The sequence below is a fragment of the Girardinichthys multiradiatus genome, chromosome 20 (assembly GCF_021462225.1).
Source record: "Girardinichthys multiradiatus isolate DD_20200921_A chromosome 20, DD_fGirMul_XY1, whole genome shotgun sequence".
Classification (NCBI taxonomy): Eukaryota; Metazoa; Chordata; class Actinopteri; order Cyprinodontiformes; family Goodeidae; genus Girardinichthys; species Girardinichthys multiradiatus.
This window is the reverse complement of record NC_061812.1, coordinates 39,446,286-39,464,037: the sequence shown is the minus strand read 5'-3', so window position 1 is coordinate 39,464,037 and position 17,752 is coordinate 39,446,286. Positions and strand designations below refer to the sequence as shown.

General features: G+C 40.5%; 2 protein-coding genes across 6 annotated transcripts; both read right to left on the bottom strand.

Annotated features, from left to right (window-relative positions):
* Positions 1–748: 748 nt before the first annotated feature.
* Positions 749–9,131, bottom strand: LOC124857541 (cytochrome b-c1 complex subunit 1, mitochondrial). Its single transcript, XM_047348843.1, has 13 exons — positions 8,974–9,131; positions 7,471–7,611; positions 7,283–7,369; positions 5,582–5,711; positions 5,195–5,393; positions 4,882–4,961; positions 4,681–4,796; positions 3,101–3,244; positions 1,952–2,112; positions 1,749–1,834; positions 1,439–1,527; positions 1,260–1,335; positions 749–1,173 (listed from the first exon to the last, which is right to left on the bottom strand). The coding sequence occupies exons 1-13, from the start codon at positions 9,034–9,036 to the stop codon at positions 1,109–1,111; spliced, it is 1,437 nt and encodes a 478-aa protein (XP_047204799.1). The 5' UTR covers positions 9,037–9,131; the 3' UTR covers positions 749–1,108.
* A 415-nt stretch (positions 9,132–9,546) lies between these two features.
* Positions 9,547–16,544, bottom strand: ttll3 (tubulin tyrosine ligase-like family, member 3). Of its 5 annotated transcripts, none has more exons than XM_047348103.1 (14): positions 16,416–16,544; positions 15,799–15,954; positions 15,048–15,136; positions 14,791–14,956; positions 14,647–14,717; positions 14,420–14,548; positions 14,205–14,319; positions 13,988–14,092; positions 13,185–13,377; positions 12,938–13,086; positions 12,616–12,859; positions 11,061–11,320; positions 10,203–10,378; positions 9,547–10,119 (listed from the first exon to the last, which is right to left on the bottom strand). In XM_047348103.1, the coding sequence occupies exons 2-14, from the start codon at positions 15,884–15,886 to the stop codon at positions 9,658–9,660; spliced, it is 2,247 nt and encodes a 748-aa protein (XP_047204059.1). In that variant the 5' UTR covers positions 15,887–15,954; positions 16,416–16,544; the 3' UTR covers positions 9,547–9,657. The 5 variants fall into 5 exon arrangements, with proteins under 5 accessions (XP_047204059.1, XP_047204063.1, XP_047204060.1 ...); XM_047348107.1 differs by having other exon boundaries at positions 9,547–9,824; XM_047348104.1 differs by having other exon boundaries at positions 14,662–14,717.
* Between the last annotated feature and the right edge of the window lie 1,208 nt (positions 16,545–17,752).

The following is a 17,752-nucleotide window of genomic DNA, read 5'->3' as shown; positions in this document are numbered from 1 at the left end:
GGCTGGGGGTCATTCTGCATGGAGTTTGCATGTTCTCCCTCACCGGGTACTCCTGCTTCCTCCCACTGTCCAAAGATATGCCTATTAGGTTAATTTGTCTAAATTGCCCTTAGGTGTGTGTGTGAGAATGAGTGTGTTGCCCTGTGATGGACTGGCGACCTGTCCAGAGTGTACCCCGCCTCTCGCCCATAGACTGCTGGAGATGGGCACCAGCTTCCTCGTGACCCACTATGGAATAAGCGATAGAAAATGACTGATTTTGCAATTGGAGCAAATATATTACAATTATTTTATTAAAATTGCTGATCTTTTTTTTCCACAGTTACTTGTTCCATAAAGACAATATTTTAAGTTCAATTCAGAATTTTGTGTTACTTCAGCCGCAATTAGAAGATATGGCTCACTCTTGCTTTATTTGGCCAAGTTTAATCGGTGAGTCCGAGTCTACTTCAGTGAAAGTCACTTGGTGTTTGTTTATGTAATGTTTGTTTACAACATTAATTTAAAAGCAAAAGACATGATTGATAAAAGATGAATACTTTGTGTTGCACCTTTTGAATGCATCTTTCTTGAAAGGCATCCCATCAGTGAAAATTGCACCCAAACACTTTTTGTATCAATCACCAGAGTTGGCAAACTAAATTTATGCCATTCTTGAATTGTAGTCAGGGGCCGCACAAAATCATTCTAATGGCTGCAAATGGCCCCCTGGCCACACTTTGGACACACCAGGAATAAAACGACTCACTAAAGGTTTATTGTTTTAATTTGTGTCTGAATGACAGTTTCTGGTATGTACAATAGTGGACATCAAACAAATGCTTACAGAAGGTATAAATATCTCTCGCTGCCCAGCCTGGTCATACTGAATATTGGCTGAATTGCATTATGAAGTTATTTATCACGAATTCAAGTCTGCCCTCGCTGTAGTTTTCTCCACAACAAAGGATGATCAGTACCTGCTGCTGCTTCCCTCAAGGCTAACTAGGGACAGGGTGGGTGCGATATAAAAGGAAGTCAGGCAGAAGAGAGGGAGGATGGCTGCTTGTGTTGTTAACAACTCAGGCGTTCACATGTGGAGGACGAAATGGGACAAACTGATCTTTTCCTAAAACCTGAGCCAGTACATCGCACTGCGCATTCTGTTGTAGTCAGGGAGCTGCTCAATAGGACCTGGCGGAGACAAGGACAGGGCAGGTTAGAGAGGGTACCACAGTACCGGCTATGATCGTACAGAATAACAAGGGCACAGAACTCACCGACAGCTGCCACGGCAGGACACTTATCATAGATATATTTGGTGCAGATATCACGCACCATCCTAGGAGTTACAGCCTGAAAGGAGAGGAGTAGAGCAAAACCTCTTAAAACAGGAGAGCTTTGGCTTTAAACGGATCTGCAGCAGTGGAAGCAAGTGCCCAACATAGTTCTATCTTACGTCGATCCGGGCGTTCCACTCTGCAAGAGGAATACGTCGTCCGTAGTTCAGGATGTGTCTGCCGATGTCATCACAATTTGGTGTTGTTCCTACAAGATTGAGCGGCTGTTAGCGGACACTGATGCAGGGTGTGCTTGCCCTTTTATAAAAATGCATGATAGGACAAGGGTCTGCAAACCTGCAGCTTTGGAGCTGCATTTATTTTTTAAGCTGAAACCAATGTTCTCTTTATAAAATTATTTTATCCGAGACAAAAACTGCTGTCTGGATTGTAAAGGTTGCAGAACCCTGTGATAGAGGGACCATGTACCATTGAGCTGTCCAATCAAGCTGGCCTTCAGAGTGTTTTGGGCTCTGGCTACGTCACTCTCTGTGACTGTGGTGCAAAGGTTCATCCTGCAAAGACAAGAACAAGCAGGAATCACATTAAGCACATGCACTGATCATATAATTAACAGTCAAACTACCCTCCTAGCTTTAGTTTAAAGTGTCTATCCTGCAGTCAGTTCTCACCAAGCGTTCTGGGTCCAGTGCATCATGTCATCAATGTGGTGCTTATCGCTCACAAAGTGGATCCCCAGCAGGCTGGTGTCGCTGTAGGCAGAGTGGAAGGCCTGGAAGCTGTGGCACAGGTTTTCCTCCACGGCCAGGCGAGCCAGACGGCTGCTCAGGTGCTGAGTGAGAGGACGGAGAACATATATGGTTAGAGGTCTATTCATAGAGATGCACCAAGAAATCTGACAACCAGAATCGGACAATTTTCAGGTTGACCAGCCCTAAACAGTTACTGACTGATCGTAAACTAAAAGTCTGATCTTTTCTCCAGATCAGTGAAAGCATCATATCCCACGTTTTCCCTGCAGTGTGTCAATATGCACAAAAGGTGTTTGCGTTGGTCAGCGCTCGCACACCAAAAAATGACCAAACATTTAGATTTTTGCTATAAAAAGAAAAAAAAACATACAAGTGACCTGTTGATTGTGGAGTCTGGACGCCCCTGCTCTACAGAATACACAGCTGGTGTTTTGCAACGCCAGACCTTCTGCACACCAAGATGAGCCTAAACTCTAATCTTTCTGGACTTGTTTTCAAATAATGATAAAATCCTGTTTTGCTGCATGCTCTCCAACACACAATGGGATGTTCCCCCTGCTCCTAAAATAAACAATGATCAAAGCATTAGAAAAACAAGGCATTGGGAAATCAGCAAGAAAACATTCTCATTGCTGCATTTTTATCCTCTAATGAAACAAGAACTACTTTATATCAGAACCTTGTTTGTTCCTCTTGTCTTTATAGACTTTGGAAAATGATGTTAATTGTTATATGTGTCAAACATCATGTTATCATCATAAATCTGCACAAAGGAAATTAAAGAACCACTTGTGTCAGGGCAAAGATATGAAAGAAGAAAACAATAAATGCTACAAGTGTAAACACATTGTTCAGCAGCAGCTGGATGTTCCAAATGTTCCTCCCGACAGGTCCGGAGGCAGGGGGAAGACCCCTGACTCAGGTTTTCAGACAGGTTTATGCTTTACCCCACCATAATGGCCACTCAAGACATGGAGAGTCCCAAATGGGCAAAGCTTAAAGGGGATGACGCATCACTGTTACAGTTCCCATTGCTGTTCATAAAGCAACATAAGAACAGTTACCCACCTTTCCACCACCGTAGGTAAGATCATAGCTACCAATGACGGCATTGGCCACCATCAGGGGCACGACGTCTGGGCTGGAAACACCAGCGCCTTCCACAGCGATGGCAATGTGTGCCAGAGGCAGACCATCGTCCCGCATACGGATCTGAAAAGGAAGTCAAAGATTTTACTATAACTGTAAGTGATAAGCCAGTAAGGGTGCAACGATCCTAAAGCAGCACAATATTTTGACCCAGCTGCAATCAGCATGTGACCAGACAAAAGTATTCACACCCACTGAACTTTTCCACATTGTCATGTTACAACAAAAAGATATAAGCGCATCATTACCAAGTAGAAGGAAACGGGTAAATGGTTTTCAAAATCTTTTCCAAATAAAAATCTGAACCTGTGGTGTGTATTTGTATTCAGCCCCCTTTACTCAGATAGCCCTAAATAAAATCCATCGCAATGAACTGCCTTGCTAAGTCTCTTAATTAGACCAAATGTGGGTAATTTACTCTTCATTTGATCATTAACTCAAATTTAACACTTCAAAATATATATATTAATTGTCCCCTCCTGTGAGCTGAATGTATTGTTACATCTCTGTACTTCATTCCCTCCACCTTGTTCTCAGCCAGAGGCAACAATTAAGGCCCAAATTATTCACACCCCTGGCAAGTTTAGATTTAAAACTATATTCAATCAACCAAGAAGTCTGTTTTACATAATATGTGAGAAATGCAATTCTTCAAAGATTATAAAAACATTATAAAAGGATGATTTATTTTGAAAAGAATCCTTTTAATTTTTAATTAAAAGTGGCGCGTCAAAAATGATTAATACTCAATAAATCGAAGCGAACATCATTGTTGCCATTAGAACGATGAAACCTTCATTGATTTATCTTTGGTGATGAGCTCCAAGTCTAAGGTTAGAAGGCCTCCTGCCATCACCCTAATCTTTAGCTCCCTCTGCAGATTCTACATCAGTCAAGTCAGGACTGTACGAAGCCCGGGAAATGTCAGCGGGTACAAAAAACTAAGCCAGTGTCAATCCGTGCTCACACTTTCCTAAACTGTGCGCTCCGTTTTCTGATCCACGTGCGCACGTTACTCAGTGACATCTGTCGAGAGTTTGGACGTGTTCAGACGCCTTGGTGTAACAAAAATAAAGTCATATTACAAGCTGTGAAGTATGCTGATTAAAACATGGCAGTGATTTATGTTTATATATATGACAACAGATCCACTGAACTTACCTCGCAGGGGTGAGCCACGTGTCCGAACTCGACAGATGTCACTGAGTGATCTGCCAGCACAGATTGCAAAACTCAGCGCACAGTTTAGTAAAGCGTGAGCGCGGATTTCCACGGGCTTGACTGCGCCGCCTCAAAACATTATTACTCCCAGTCAGGAGAAACATGTCCAAAGGTCAAAGGTCAAACTGACAGATTATGTTAAACCTAAATATGCCGGGGGTATGAATAATTTTGGGCATAACTGTAGAAAACATTAAAAACATAGCTTTAATGTACCACTTGGTCAATTTTGTAAGTCTAAGTGAATATAATTGAGGATGTTTAGTTGTGTGTCTCACCTCACTACCAGTGAACCGGCAGGGGGACAACACAGGGACGGCGTCTCCTTCATACTCAAAAGAAACGCCACCAAAATGAGACTTGGCCAAAGCCACCAACTCCTCATGATTCACACCTGTAAATGAGGGATATTTTATAAACTTTAAACCCCCCATCCCTTTCTTCTAATACATGTTAGGAGAATGAAGCTGTGGACCTACCTCCTGCAGCGGCCAGCACCATCCGGGGGGCTTTATAATGGCTGTTGATGTAATCCACCAAGTCCTGACGGGTCAGATTCCTGACAGCGTTGAATAAAAGAACCAGCATTATTTTTCACACCCTTTGTGATCAGTGTTTCAGTTACATTACAGTAAATAGTGTTGCAGCAGTGCTCAATAATGAACTTCTTCTAAAACCATAAACTGCAGCATTAAATCAGAGCAGTTTCAGTAGTGGCGTTCTTCTAACAGACGTATCATTATTTATAATGGACACTGACTAAGTAAAGTGAGAGTCTCCCATTCCTCCTACCTGGCAGTACTAGAGGGCCCCAGCACGCTTTGTCCTAGAGGTGTGCCTTGGTAGGCTGTGGCATGCAGCAGGTCCAGGCAGACTTCCTGCAGGTTGCCCTCCACCTCCTCCAGCTCACGCACCACCACGTTCCTCTGCTGCTCAATGTCTGCCTCGTTCAGTGAGCAGTTCTGCACGACATCTGACAGCAGCTCCACAGCTGGAGACAAGAGACAGGCACTCAGTTTGAGGTGGGAAACACAAATAAAAGTAGAATTATTGTCTCATGTGGCATCATCTCATCATGACTGGGATTTAATGTGACCGATTTTCATAACTTGTTTATTCTAATTTGCTTTACATTGATGATGTTTAGGAAACGAATACCAAGCCCAGTTTGTTTTTCACCTTTAGGCAGATCTTTGGAAAGAGTCTTCATGTAGTAAGCAGTATGCTCTCTGGAGGTGTAGGCACTCAAATGAGCACCCATAGACTCCACCTGCTGTTCCAGGGCTGTTTGGGGGTGCTTCTTTGTTCCCTGCAGAGGAAAAAACATGGATTGAGAAATCGATGTGTATAGATTTAACTAAAATCGCTGTCTCCTGAATGACACTGGCCATTATTTGGTCTTTGGCTCCCCCTATTGGTGAGGGATTTAGCAGCACTTTCATAAAAACAAATCTGGGAACCTTATGAACCTGCCAAGCCTAACATGCAGAAAAAAGCCTCAGGAGAAGCCATGAAAAAATACATATATCAAAAACTAGATGGGGTGCAGTTACAGGACCTAACAAGAATAGGACTGCATTCTTTGATGAATACAGACTTAGACAAAAGAAAAAGTCTTGTTTTTTTTTCATATATGCAATATTGGAACATTTAAATGTGGCCTCAGTGTAAAACCCATACACATGCAGTGTAATTTGCAGAGCCATGTACTACATGCCAACTGAGGTGATAAAAAAAGCTGAGATGAATTTTGAATTCACATTTTAATCTTTGAAAAATAACTCCTAGATGTACACCATGTAGTAATGTTGAATATTCCCTATTACCCATTATACAGAGTATTGTTCCTCTGCATATATACTAGATGTGTACCGATACATCTGCTAGCAACCTAGACTGCACCATTCCCAGCTTGATGGTCCAATTACAAACTCCGAAATCGGATCCTTTTTTAAATCATTGAACACACCAAACCTCAGTGATAACGGGTCATGCCAACAAAACTCTACATGTGCAGAAAGTGGGACTTAGTGGGAAAAGAAAAGAAAACAAATCTAAATAGGCAGAATTTCAGAGCAAGCAGAGATGTGGGAAATCATTTTAAAAGAAACTGTATTTTTTTCACTCAGGCTGCAAGACAGCACGAGACTTTCAGCAGAAAAAGGCTTTTGGCTGGATTTAGTTGGCAGCCTTTTAGAAATCTTAAAAGAGTTTAGGATCTACATTACCTGGAGAGTACACATAATGGCTGCTATTTTAGTAATGCTAGCCGTCCTAATCACTATTATAAACATACTAAGAACTGTTTACAATGTTAATTCCAAAATACTAAACCCCTGTTTTACAGCGACTGCTGTCAAACACTCACATGCCATGCTCATGACAGTAAAACTACAAAAATATTCTGAATGGTGCTCTTATTTCTTGTGGTTTTATTGTTCTTTAAGAGAAATTAGAACTGACTAAAATTAACAGATCAAAACTTTTCAAAAACCAGAAATCCACCACTACATTCTGACAGGCGCATCTCCAATATAAATGTTTTTTATCATCATAACAATCTTGGAGTTTGCCTTTTACAAACTTTGTTCCCTATTTATCTGGGCTCTTTAGAGCGACAATGTGCTGCAGCTAAAATGTCAAGTTTACATCATCTAGATCTTTTAAAGAAATGTAAATCCTTCTGACTAAACCAAACAAAACGCAACTACACTGGAGCCCATTGGTGTTGCAGGGCAGTATCAGGTTCAGGCATGTGAAGAATAAATGAGTGTGTCGTTAAAAGAGTAAAAGGGGGCATATGAATAAGTACATGCTTTGCGTTTACTTGCAACAAAAATATACTTTATCTGGCAAAAAGCCGTTGAGTCGTTACTCCACCTTGAAAGCCATATGCTCCAAGAAAAAGCCTGCTCCGTTGTTCTTCTCGCTCTCATAACGGCTGCCGGCGCTGATCCAGACTCCAACCTGTGAAAGGTTAGATATGTTTAGAGATTAGGTTTCAATGTCTATTATGCACCTCAACACTTTCTCAGTTGGCACAGGGGATTAGAAAAAGGGTGATTTACCGTGCAAGTTGCATGTCCAGTATCTTCAGATGCAACTCGGAAACCATTATCCAGGGCAGTCAGCTGGGTTTCGGGGGCTCCTACAAGGCTCTGGGCATAGCTGACTGAGGCCTGTCCACGTCTCAAAGACAGCAGGATGGGCTAAAGTTTGCGAAACATTTTTTTTTCCTTATTTCATTCATAAAGCATATAACATCAACACTACACTGCAAGACAGATATATCATAGGTAAATATTGTCCTCAAGTCCGCCGTTGCCATTTGTGCTCCAATCACTTGATTGGTTATTAATCTACTGGCTTTACCACCCCCTCAAAAACATATTTTTCCTGGGTATTACTGGCTGTAGCTTCAAAAAACCCCATTGATGACAAATATATCCAGAACATCATGAGCTCATTGTTTTTTCCATTCTAGAAGTAATTCTGAATTTTAGCTAGACACAAATGTGTTGGATTAACTTCAAATTCACTAAATATACCACAAGTTAAAATGATAATATTTATTTAACAGTAATGACAGTTACCTAATGGCTGACTAAGCTATTACGCAATAATTAAGGGACATTTATTCTAACCACAAACTCCATTTCATGGCGTTATCTTAAATAATGTGGTGATTTAGAGTTAAAAACATTTACGTTTTCAATGTAAATTGAGGGACATAAATTACCCCAGAACCTCATTTTTAAAACTCTGAAGCTGGCCTAAATTTTTACAAATATGATATTGGTATCATGTGGACGTTCATGTGTCCGCTTTTTAGAATGAATCGTTTGTGTTGGCATACAATGTCTTTGAAAGCTGTTTGACACAAAATATCTAACTCTTTGGATATTTATGATAAAATAGCAGGAAGTAGAAAACAATCATATTCAATGTCTGCTGTTTTTAATCTTGCGCTCAAGTACAGAGACGTAAAAGGAAAACCTGTACCATTTAAAGATAGCCTGATAAGGTGACACTGCGAGTTTCATTACTTGTTTTTATAAAACAAATGTAACCGTGCATCAAAAATAGGCGCTGCTTTGTTGGTCCGGCCGTAAACATTAGCTGGATTCATTATAAGAAAGTAACATTCAATGACCACTTAAAGAAGTAGCTGTCCAAACAAAGAAACCACAATGGAGAGCAGACAGCTAAAATCACAAGTCACCGTGCTAACGCCGCTAGCCAGGACGCGCTAAGGACAGGGGTGGACAAATTACAAATATTACTAGAAATGACATTGTGAAGGATAGACGACTAAGAAAACAACCGCCACCCTCTTTGTATTGATTGAACGTCGCGTGTTAATGACAAGTTAAAAGTCGTGCAGCTCCATTTGGCAATTGACCTTGCATTCAGTGCAAGCTAAACGATGCTAACCGGTTAGCAACTCAACACAGCGAGTCAGAAAACTACACAGGTCTGCCCGTTACACTTAATGGTGTTAATTCAACAACAGTGCTGTCCAGCTAAGATGCCCCTCAAATAAAAGTTTTTCGACCCTTAGACATACTCACACTGCGGGTTTTGGCGAGGGCTCGCCCAACGGAACTCCCGACTCGGCACACAGACGCCGCCATTTCTGGACTCGGTGAGAGGCAGGAAGGCTGTCACCGCGTCAGGATTCTTCTTCTTTTTCTTCTTGCTGAAAGAAAATGAGCTTCATCTTTTCAGGCGGCTGTTACTGCCACCACATGTTCAGTGTGTGGTACTGAACCTAAAAATGTCTAACCCTCTCTGAACTTTCTATTAGCTCTGACACTGAGAGCATTCTGGTCCAACAACCGTTATAATTACAGCAAATTCCCTTTATACAAAAATATTAAAGTGGTTTCATTAAACACCTTCTCTTTCAATTTTTACCACATACTTTATTTGTATCCTTCACTCATAATATCAGTTTTGTTTTTTTCAAATTTTCACTGCTAATTAAACTACTTTGGTGTGATCTCCTCCTTTCAGTTATCACTGAAAATGTAATGAATTAGTCTTAAATCGTTTTTTCAGTCAGGAATTAGGTATCCCGCTGAGCTACAATGTAAGACAGATTCAAGTTGGGGCTCCAACATGTGAATAAAACACACAAAACATGAATAATCCCAGAATTTATTTTAAGGTAGTCCAAAAAACATGCAAAACTGCAAACAAATGGGATTTGTTTTTTGTTTTTTTTGTATAAAATTCTTTTATTTGAAGATATTTTAGGCACTTGTAGAGCTGCTGGTTGCTTTCCTAGGCTGTTTGGGAGCAGTCATCTCCTGGGACAAAGGACCTTGCTGTTTCTCTGTTGTCGGTGGTTGAACATTTGATACCTCTGCACGTCTCTTCCACAAATGTCCAGAGTGAGAGCCTCCACCAATAGGAAGAACTGTCATTGGCAGACGAATTGAGATGCTTTTAACTGGTTTGGACAAAGATGATTCAGAAGGAAGCGCAGGAGATAGTGGTTCGCATCTCCTAATCTTGCTCTCTGCTTTCTTCAGCAACATCTTTGGCAAAGCCTGAACTTTCTCTAGTGCAGACTCCTTTTCTTTGACTGGACCCCACCGTTTTGAAGCTGACTGGTTGGAAGACCTCAGTGGAGGAAGAGGGCAAGGGTTTTTCACAGCGAAGCCCTCAACAACTAGGTTGATTCCTAAGTACTGAGGGACTTCTACTGCTGCCTGGGGATGTGGAGTTATATCTGAAAGAACGCTGACCTACACAAACAGAACTGATTATGCATATGCCTTGACATGATCCTTACCTGCCTATATATGAGCTCAAAGTCTCCTGTGTCTGCGGTGCGGTCAACTTTCCGGTCCAGGACCACTCGTAATGTGTCTTCCTGCACAGCAGCGCAGAGCTGGGCGGTCACTGAGGTTGAGGGGGCCATTGTGGGGCTAGCGTTTATTTCTATTAACCATGGGTGCAGGCTGAGATCTGCGAAACACAAAAGCAAAAGCAACTGTTTACTGGTATGGAAATTTTAATATTTATGTTTTACATGCATATACAGTTACTTAGTATGTCACAACATCATGACCACATGTCTTAAGGTGGGGTTACTGCCAAAACAGCTCTGAACTGTAGAGGTATGTATTCTTCAAGACTCCTCAAGGTGAGCTGTTGTATCTGGCCCCAAGATGTCAGGGGTCAGCATGGTCACCAGAAACGGCATTCACTTCATCAGTAATTTGAGCTACAGTAGCTCATCTGTTGGATCGGACCACATGTACCAGCCATTCCTCCCCATGTGCATCCATAAGCACTATGATCCTGTCCCCAGTTTACCACTGCTCCTTTCTGGGACCACCTTTGACACATACTGCCACTGCAAACTGAGAAGACCCCACGAGAACTGTAGTTTTGGAGAAACTCAACCCCAGTCACCTAGACATAATATGTCACTACACCAGCGGTCATAATGTTGTGCCAAAGTGATGCATGCATATTGTCATACATTCTGCCTTGGCCAAAACACTTAACAGTGACATTAATGGAATCTAAGTGAGCCGTGCTTACTCCTTTACAAAAACAACTTTGCAACTTAACAGAGTGGGTTTCAGCAGAGATGCTGCCGTAACTTTGTATTCATGTATCATATAAACTAAGTGCAACATACCTAACATAAAATCAGCACCATAAAGCTCAAACGTGTTTTTTCGGGACTCCATCAGATCCTGTGCTGTCTGTAATGCGTGGATAATGGTTGTTTTCATTCCTTGGACTACAACAGTCTCCCAAAGGGCTTCTCTGCCCTGGCTGGCCAGAAAGGCCCTAAACTGGTCATCCAACCACATGTTGTCTGCTGGAATGCCACAATGTCGCTGTTGAGAGGGCCTCAGGTGCTTCTGGATGGAGTTATTGCACAAGTGCACCGAGCTGAAGAATGAAAAGACAAATCAGATGGAAAGGTGTCAGGACAAAACTAAAGTGCTTTCTCTTACTTGAACGTAAACAAGGGCAAATTCACAAAGCTAAGTGTGCACTTAATGTGTGCAGCCTAGCGTTTGGGAACAGTTTAATTCTCAGATTCTATTAAAAGGAATATCTTCTCTTCAAAAAACAGGACCAAGCAAAAACTCTTCCATCATTTAATGAACATAACAGGATGTAAAAATGATTAACAAACCATTTTTCCTTATTCTGACAAAAAATCACAAATTCTCGCGAAGCATATTGATTTAGACTCCATAACCATACAATCTGAGACATTTTAGAACTCCAATCTGCTGCATTGTGTAAAACCATCTGCATCACTAACTGATTTAGAAACATGATTCTAAACATCATACAGACAGATATTGTGCTTAATGTTTTGAGGAGCATCTCAATGTTCTCAGGATCTATCACTAACTGCCAGAAAATATTATTTTTCTACCCTGCTATATTTGTGGCTGAAGAGAGGAAAACTTCAACCCGATGTAAAAACTGGTGCAGTTTGCTTTGAAACATGAACTTAAAATGAAGAAAATTCAGCAGCTTTGCAAAGTCTTTGCTACCTGTGAACTTCCATACAGAAGCCTGCAAAAGAATTCCTACCCTCTGAACTTTTCTCGTTTTGTTATGTTACAACCACAAACTTTGATTTTATGTGAGGATCTGACACAACTTAGTGTATTGCTGTGAATTTAAAGGAAATGTTGACATAATTTTGTAATGATTGTAATATGTAAGGATGGCATAAGTACAACTAAACATTTTCAGATTATTAATTATTAAAAATAGGTAAAAATAAACAAAATGTATAATTTACCTTTCACAACACATTTATGCAAAACATTGTGTTGATCTATCACAAAACTGTTTAACAAAAATTCCAAAGAGAAAAATACAAACTATAACAACTCTTTTTTCTTTCAGTTATTACTCTCAACTTGTGCAGCTTTCTCTGCTCCAATTAAAGTTTGTACATGGTTAGGTTAAAGTTTCAGAAGCTGCTTTTAGTTCTTAGGTCAATTTGAATTTTGTTGTCGCAGATGTCAAAGATAATAAAAAAACACACCACATCCCCTGTGGTGAAACTTTTTCAGGTTAGGCACAGATGTAAAGTCAAATCTCCCTCTAAAAACGATATGCAAAAGAGTCATGCTTTTTGCTGTCTTTACTTTCCTGTTTCTCTATTTCAAAATGAATCACTTGTGCATTTTTGCCTAGTAATGAATTTGTTTTCTTACCTGTCCAGTGTATCTAATGAGTAAGGCTGGGTGGAAAAGCGCAAATAGCATTTTTTGTAGAACCATACAGTCAGGGGGTTCCAGTCAGTGACCAGAAACCACTGGCGCACATCAAACTTGGTGCCATGGACCAGCAAGGGTTGCTCAATGTATTTCTGCACCACCCACTTGCTCTCTTTAATAAGTGCTGGATCTATGGCCACCATCCTGAGGATCTGATCAAGACGCTTTGCACATTTTATACCTTAAAGAAAAAATTAAACAGATCAGACAGAACATTTTAAATATTATGTAAAACACCTGGTTGTAGGTAGTCTCTTACCTCTGCCCCTGGACTTTGCCCCCGGTTTGATGATCCAGATGTTTTGTGTGCCATCTATGCCCAACTGTGGGCTGACCTTCTCAAGCCTCTGCAGCATGGCCTCGCAGGAACTAACCAAATGTTCACTTCTCTCAATCTGTGCTCCACCACTGAGAGACGAAGCAGAGAGAACAGTGCTGTAGAGATCCTGAAGGACACTTTTCTTTGACAGATATTCTCTCTCAAGCACACACTGATGCACACTCACTGAGCAACAAGATAATAACTGCTAATAAACTCTGCCCACTGCTCCTGTGTAAGTGTCTGTGGTGTTTCCAGGGTTTTATCGATATCTTTGTGCTCCAGACTTTCCAGGTATTCCTGGCATACTTTGAGTGCGGTGGTGATCATTTGGGAAGGGACCAGTGGTTTAGAGCGGTGTTTGTTCTGTTTCCTCTGCACTGAATATGGAGGGGAGAATTAAATCTTGGGACAGAACATTAAGTCAGTGCATTGGCAAATGGGTCCATACCTCTTAAACCTTTCTTATATTATTACTTTACAACCTCAAGCCTGTATATTCTTGAGATTTTATGTGATAGACCAACACACAGTAGTAGATAATCATGAGATGGAAGGAAAAAGATGCATGATTTAAAAACTGGTTCATATCAAAACATGTTGATGTGTTAGAATGGTCCAATCAAAGTCTAGGCATATATCCAATTAGGAATCTACAGTTATACTTAAAACTGATGTTCACAGGCACTCTCCATCCAGTCTGAACAAGCTAGACTTATCATGCAAAGAAAATGGGCAAAACTTTAAGTCTCTTGACGTGCAAAGCTGGCAGAGAAGGCTTGCATTTATAATTGCACCCAAAGTCAGTTCTCCGTGTAGCCATTTTTTCTCTTTCCCTAACATACACCAGTTTGTTTGGCGTTATAACTTTAAATCCCAATAACACAGATTGAAGCTTGTGGTTGTGAGGTGACAAAATGAGAAAATGTTCAAGGGGGAATCAACACATTTGCAAGGCAGTACATACAGTCATGTGAACAATGATCCTACCTTGAACATCCTGAAGATTGTGACTTATTCCTTTCCCCTGAATATTCTGATCCCTCTTCACAACATACTTCAGAAGACTGGTGCACGCTGTGCGCCTGTAGTCCTCTACAGAGGACAGAGAGAAAGATAAGTCTGCATGAACAAATCTAAACCGATGCATGAGTTAAAACAAATGTTTGTACACTCTAGGTTTAATGAATGCAAAACCATATCTGACCAATGAAAGCATGCTTCTCATCCTGGGCTGCAAGTGTGTAACAGCGGGGGAAGAAGGTGTCTGGGTTAGCTACGTCAAACCAGTGGAGGTTCCTTAAGTTCAGACATAACCCCACCTGTCAAAATAAAATCTGGTGATAAAGTTGAGTGTGAAGGGTGCGTATAATAAACGTCTTTTTTTGGATGAAAAGATAGGAACATGTGTAGTAAATTTACTTTAGTGGTGAAACTGCCTGCTTTAGTGAAGTGATTGATTATCTGTTGTTTCTGCAAGATGTTTGTGTTGATTGCATCTCTCCGGTTTGTCCAGTAGAAATAAACCATCTCGTTACGCACAAGGCGAGACTAAAAAAATCCAAAATGAATTAAAAATGAGGGATGTGATGAAACATAGGTCTTCAAATATTTTAGGTTTTGCTACTTTTACTGTTCAGCATAATAACCAATGCTGCAGATACCAGGAAACTGTGCAGTCGGTTTGGATCCTGTTCTTTTTCAACATCCTCTGAGTTGTCTAAGAAGAAGGCCCAACAGTCAAAACATTATTCACTATAACATGATGATTCTAACAGATGCTTTTAGCTCACGGTCATCAGCATCCTTCGAGCTGGATTTGCTCCCACTGCTCTGATGCTGCTGCTGCTGCTGGACCTGCAGCTTGGAACCATGCATATGCTGTTCAATCCAGCCTCTGGCCCTCAAAGCTGCCCTAATGACAGGATAGGGGCCTTGGATGGAGAATATCTTCTGCATCTGACACAGCAGAATCAAAAGTTATGGCTTCCTTCTTGGAGCATTCAGAGCTATGATCCTGTTTGGAATGCATTAAGAAATGGTTGCTTACCTTAACTGCTTTATCGGCCAAAGCCCTGGCTGTCTTCAGTCTGTCCGGGTTAAAATCAGGTAAGCCAACTCTGACCTCAGGAGATTTTGCTGAGACAGAAACATGCACACAGTAAAATAATTTGGGAGAAAGAAAACGTGTGCATGTTGAATGATATTTCGAAAGGCCTAAAAGGAGACCCAAAAGGTGTTAAATGATAATTTATTAATTCATAGCTGACTCCATGTCCTGCTCATGAACTCATGATTAATTTAGCACTGTTGATCCTGTTGAACATATTGATTGGAGGTGTAAAACCAAGTATTTCTAAGAATTTTAAAGTATCCATCCCCGACAGCATTAAGCTGCCACCACCATGTTTCACTTGGGAACAATGTCTTTAAGAGGATGTGCAGCGCTAGTTTTTACAGAACTGTTTGCACTCGACTTAATTCAAGAGGATCAGAGTAAAGGGGGCTGCATTTTATTTGTGGCAATTTCCTGAAATATCTATCAATTTCATTCCTCTTCACACTGATGCATTACTTTGCATTGGTCTATCACATGAAATCCCTCCAAAATACACTAAAAGATTGTCGTAATGTAAACAATGTGAAAAACTTTAAGGGGTATTAATAGTTTTGCAAGGGTCGGCATCAGGAAAGACTTAGCTTCTTTGATTAGTTTGACACTGAAGTTCATTGGTTTCAATGACTTTAGCAATAGATAAAATATTGATCGTTTTTGCTAGAATTTTAGGATGGTCACTCACTGTACAGACATGGTGCATGGTTTTGGTTAGCATCCTGCAGCTTCTGCCCACTCAGGATTCCAGCCTTGCCAGAGTTGGTGGCCTCCATGCTGACATCAACCCTTATTCTTCAGTAAAACCATCTCCTATGTTTCTTTAGATCTCACAACTTTGGCACTGAAACAGACAACAGGTTGTGCACAACTTCCAAACAGAACATTTCTGCGCATGCAATAACAAATATTTGTCAGCTCTAAGCCCTCTCTGACAGCTGGTGTAGTTGGTAAGTCCATATACCCTTGTGCAGTGCAGCATTAAGTGGATCAAACGGCTTTGTAGGAGATAGCTTGGCACCACCTTAAAAGATTTAACCCAGCACCCCACAAGGGTGTGACACTTTCCTTAAGCTACAATTAAAAAGTAAATCAAACCCAGGTACCAGTGGGCTCATCAGACTCCTGTTATTTTTTTCCCTACACATGAAGCTACCACAGCTTCCCTGATTGGCTGTTAAAAAACACCACATGCTGAGCCACATCTAAACTTCTTCTATAAAAGCTGTGTCACAAGTCCTCCAGCTGTTATCAGCAGGGTGTTCTGTGATATTATTCAAACACCATTAGAGATGTTCATCTCACCTGCTCTATTAACTTGTACCGAGTTTTACCGGAGGAACCCCGTTGCGCCCAAGCATTGAATTGTGTACTGTTACTATGGTAACCTCCTTTACAGTTGCGTCCTAGAAGCGACGACAAAGAGATGTCGTTATTACAAATAGAGGCTGTAAGGTGGAGTTTATTATTTCTGATGAAAGATAAACTCTTTAAACAAAGGTTGTTGTTTTTTTACATATTACAAATAAATCTTTCTAAAAAGCAGTAGAATCATCGTAGTAATGTAATGACGAATGTCACGCTATTACCGAGATTCTATAATAAAAATAAAAATAAGGTAAAATAGATCTAAAGGTATAAAATATTAAAATGTAGCCACTTCATGTTAGAAAAGGAGTAGGAGGAAGCGAATGCGTACTCCAACTGCTATTTAATTCCTCCTATATATACATCATGTATGCACAGCACACATTATTAATAAATTCATTATACCTGTTTATTCATATCTATAAAATAAATTTGTCTTATGCAACTTAATCTCAGTAATTAAAAAAATTACAGAATAGATCATTTTTTCAGCAGTTTATTACAAAGAGCAAAACAGATATTTTATACAGTCATTAATTAAAATTCATACGTTAGCGTCTAATGTACAAAACATGCAGATTTGCATGAATTACTGTGTTAATGCAGCTTGAGGCCCTACGGAGGTAATACAGAAGCCCAGGTTGCTTTGATATCATCTCAAGGTTGTGGATATCTTGGTTGGTTGCGCAGATTTTTAACAACAGTTTTTCCCCACACTCAACTTTCCTTTGCTTGGGTACAGCACCCTGCAGACATTCAGCTTTTTAGCAATTACGTTTTGTGACCTATCCTCAAAGGATGCCAACGACTGCCAACCTTTAGATCAGCCATAACATAGCCTTAACATAATATTTGTTTTTATTTATTTATGTGATATTCTAATTGTCTGAGTTGCTAACAGTCCTCTACACTCTTGTGGTTGGAGCTGTTGCTTGTCCACGTTTGTCTTCCACAGTTTTTCCGTCCAGTAAGCTTTCCATTTCTTGAATACAGTAGTTTTCTTTAGTCAGCGTTGTCTGAGGGACAACTGTCAACTCAACTTTCCTTCCCAAAACACGAGCGTAAATAATTCATACACATTTTACACAATTCAAAACTGATTATGCTTGTATAAATAGTTACACCGATATAGCCTAAAAATGTTTATAAATGTTTGGGCAGCCGTAGCTACAATGTAGCTCACCACTGTCAGTGTGTGAATGTGTGTATGAATGGGTGAATGACTGATTGTAGTGTAAAGCGCTTTGGGGGCTCTTTTGACTTGATAAAGCGCT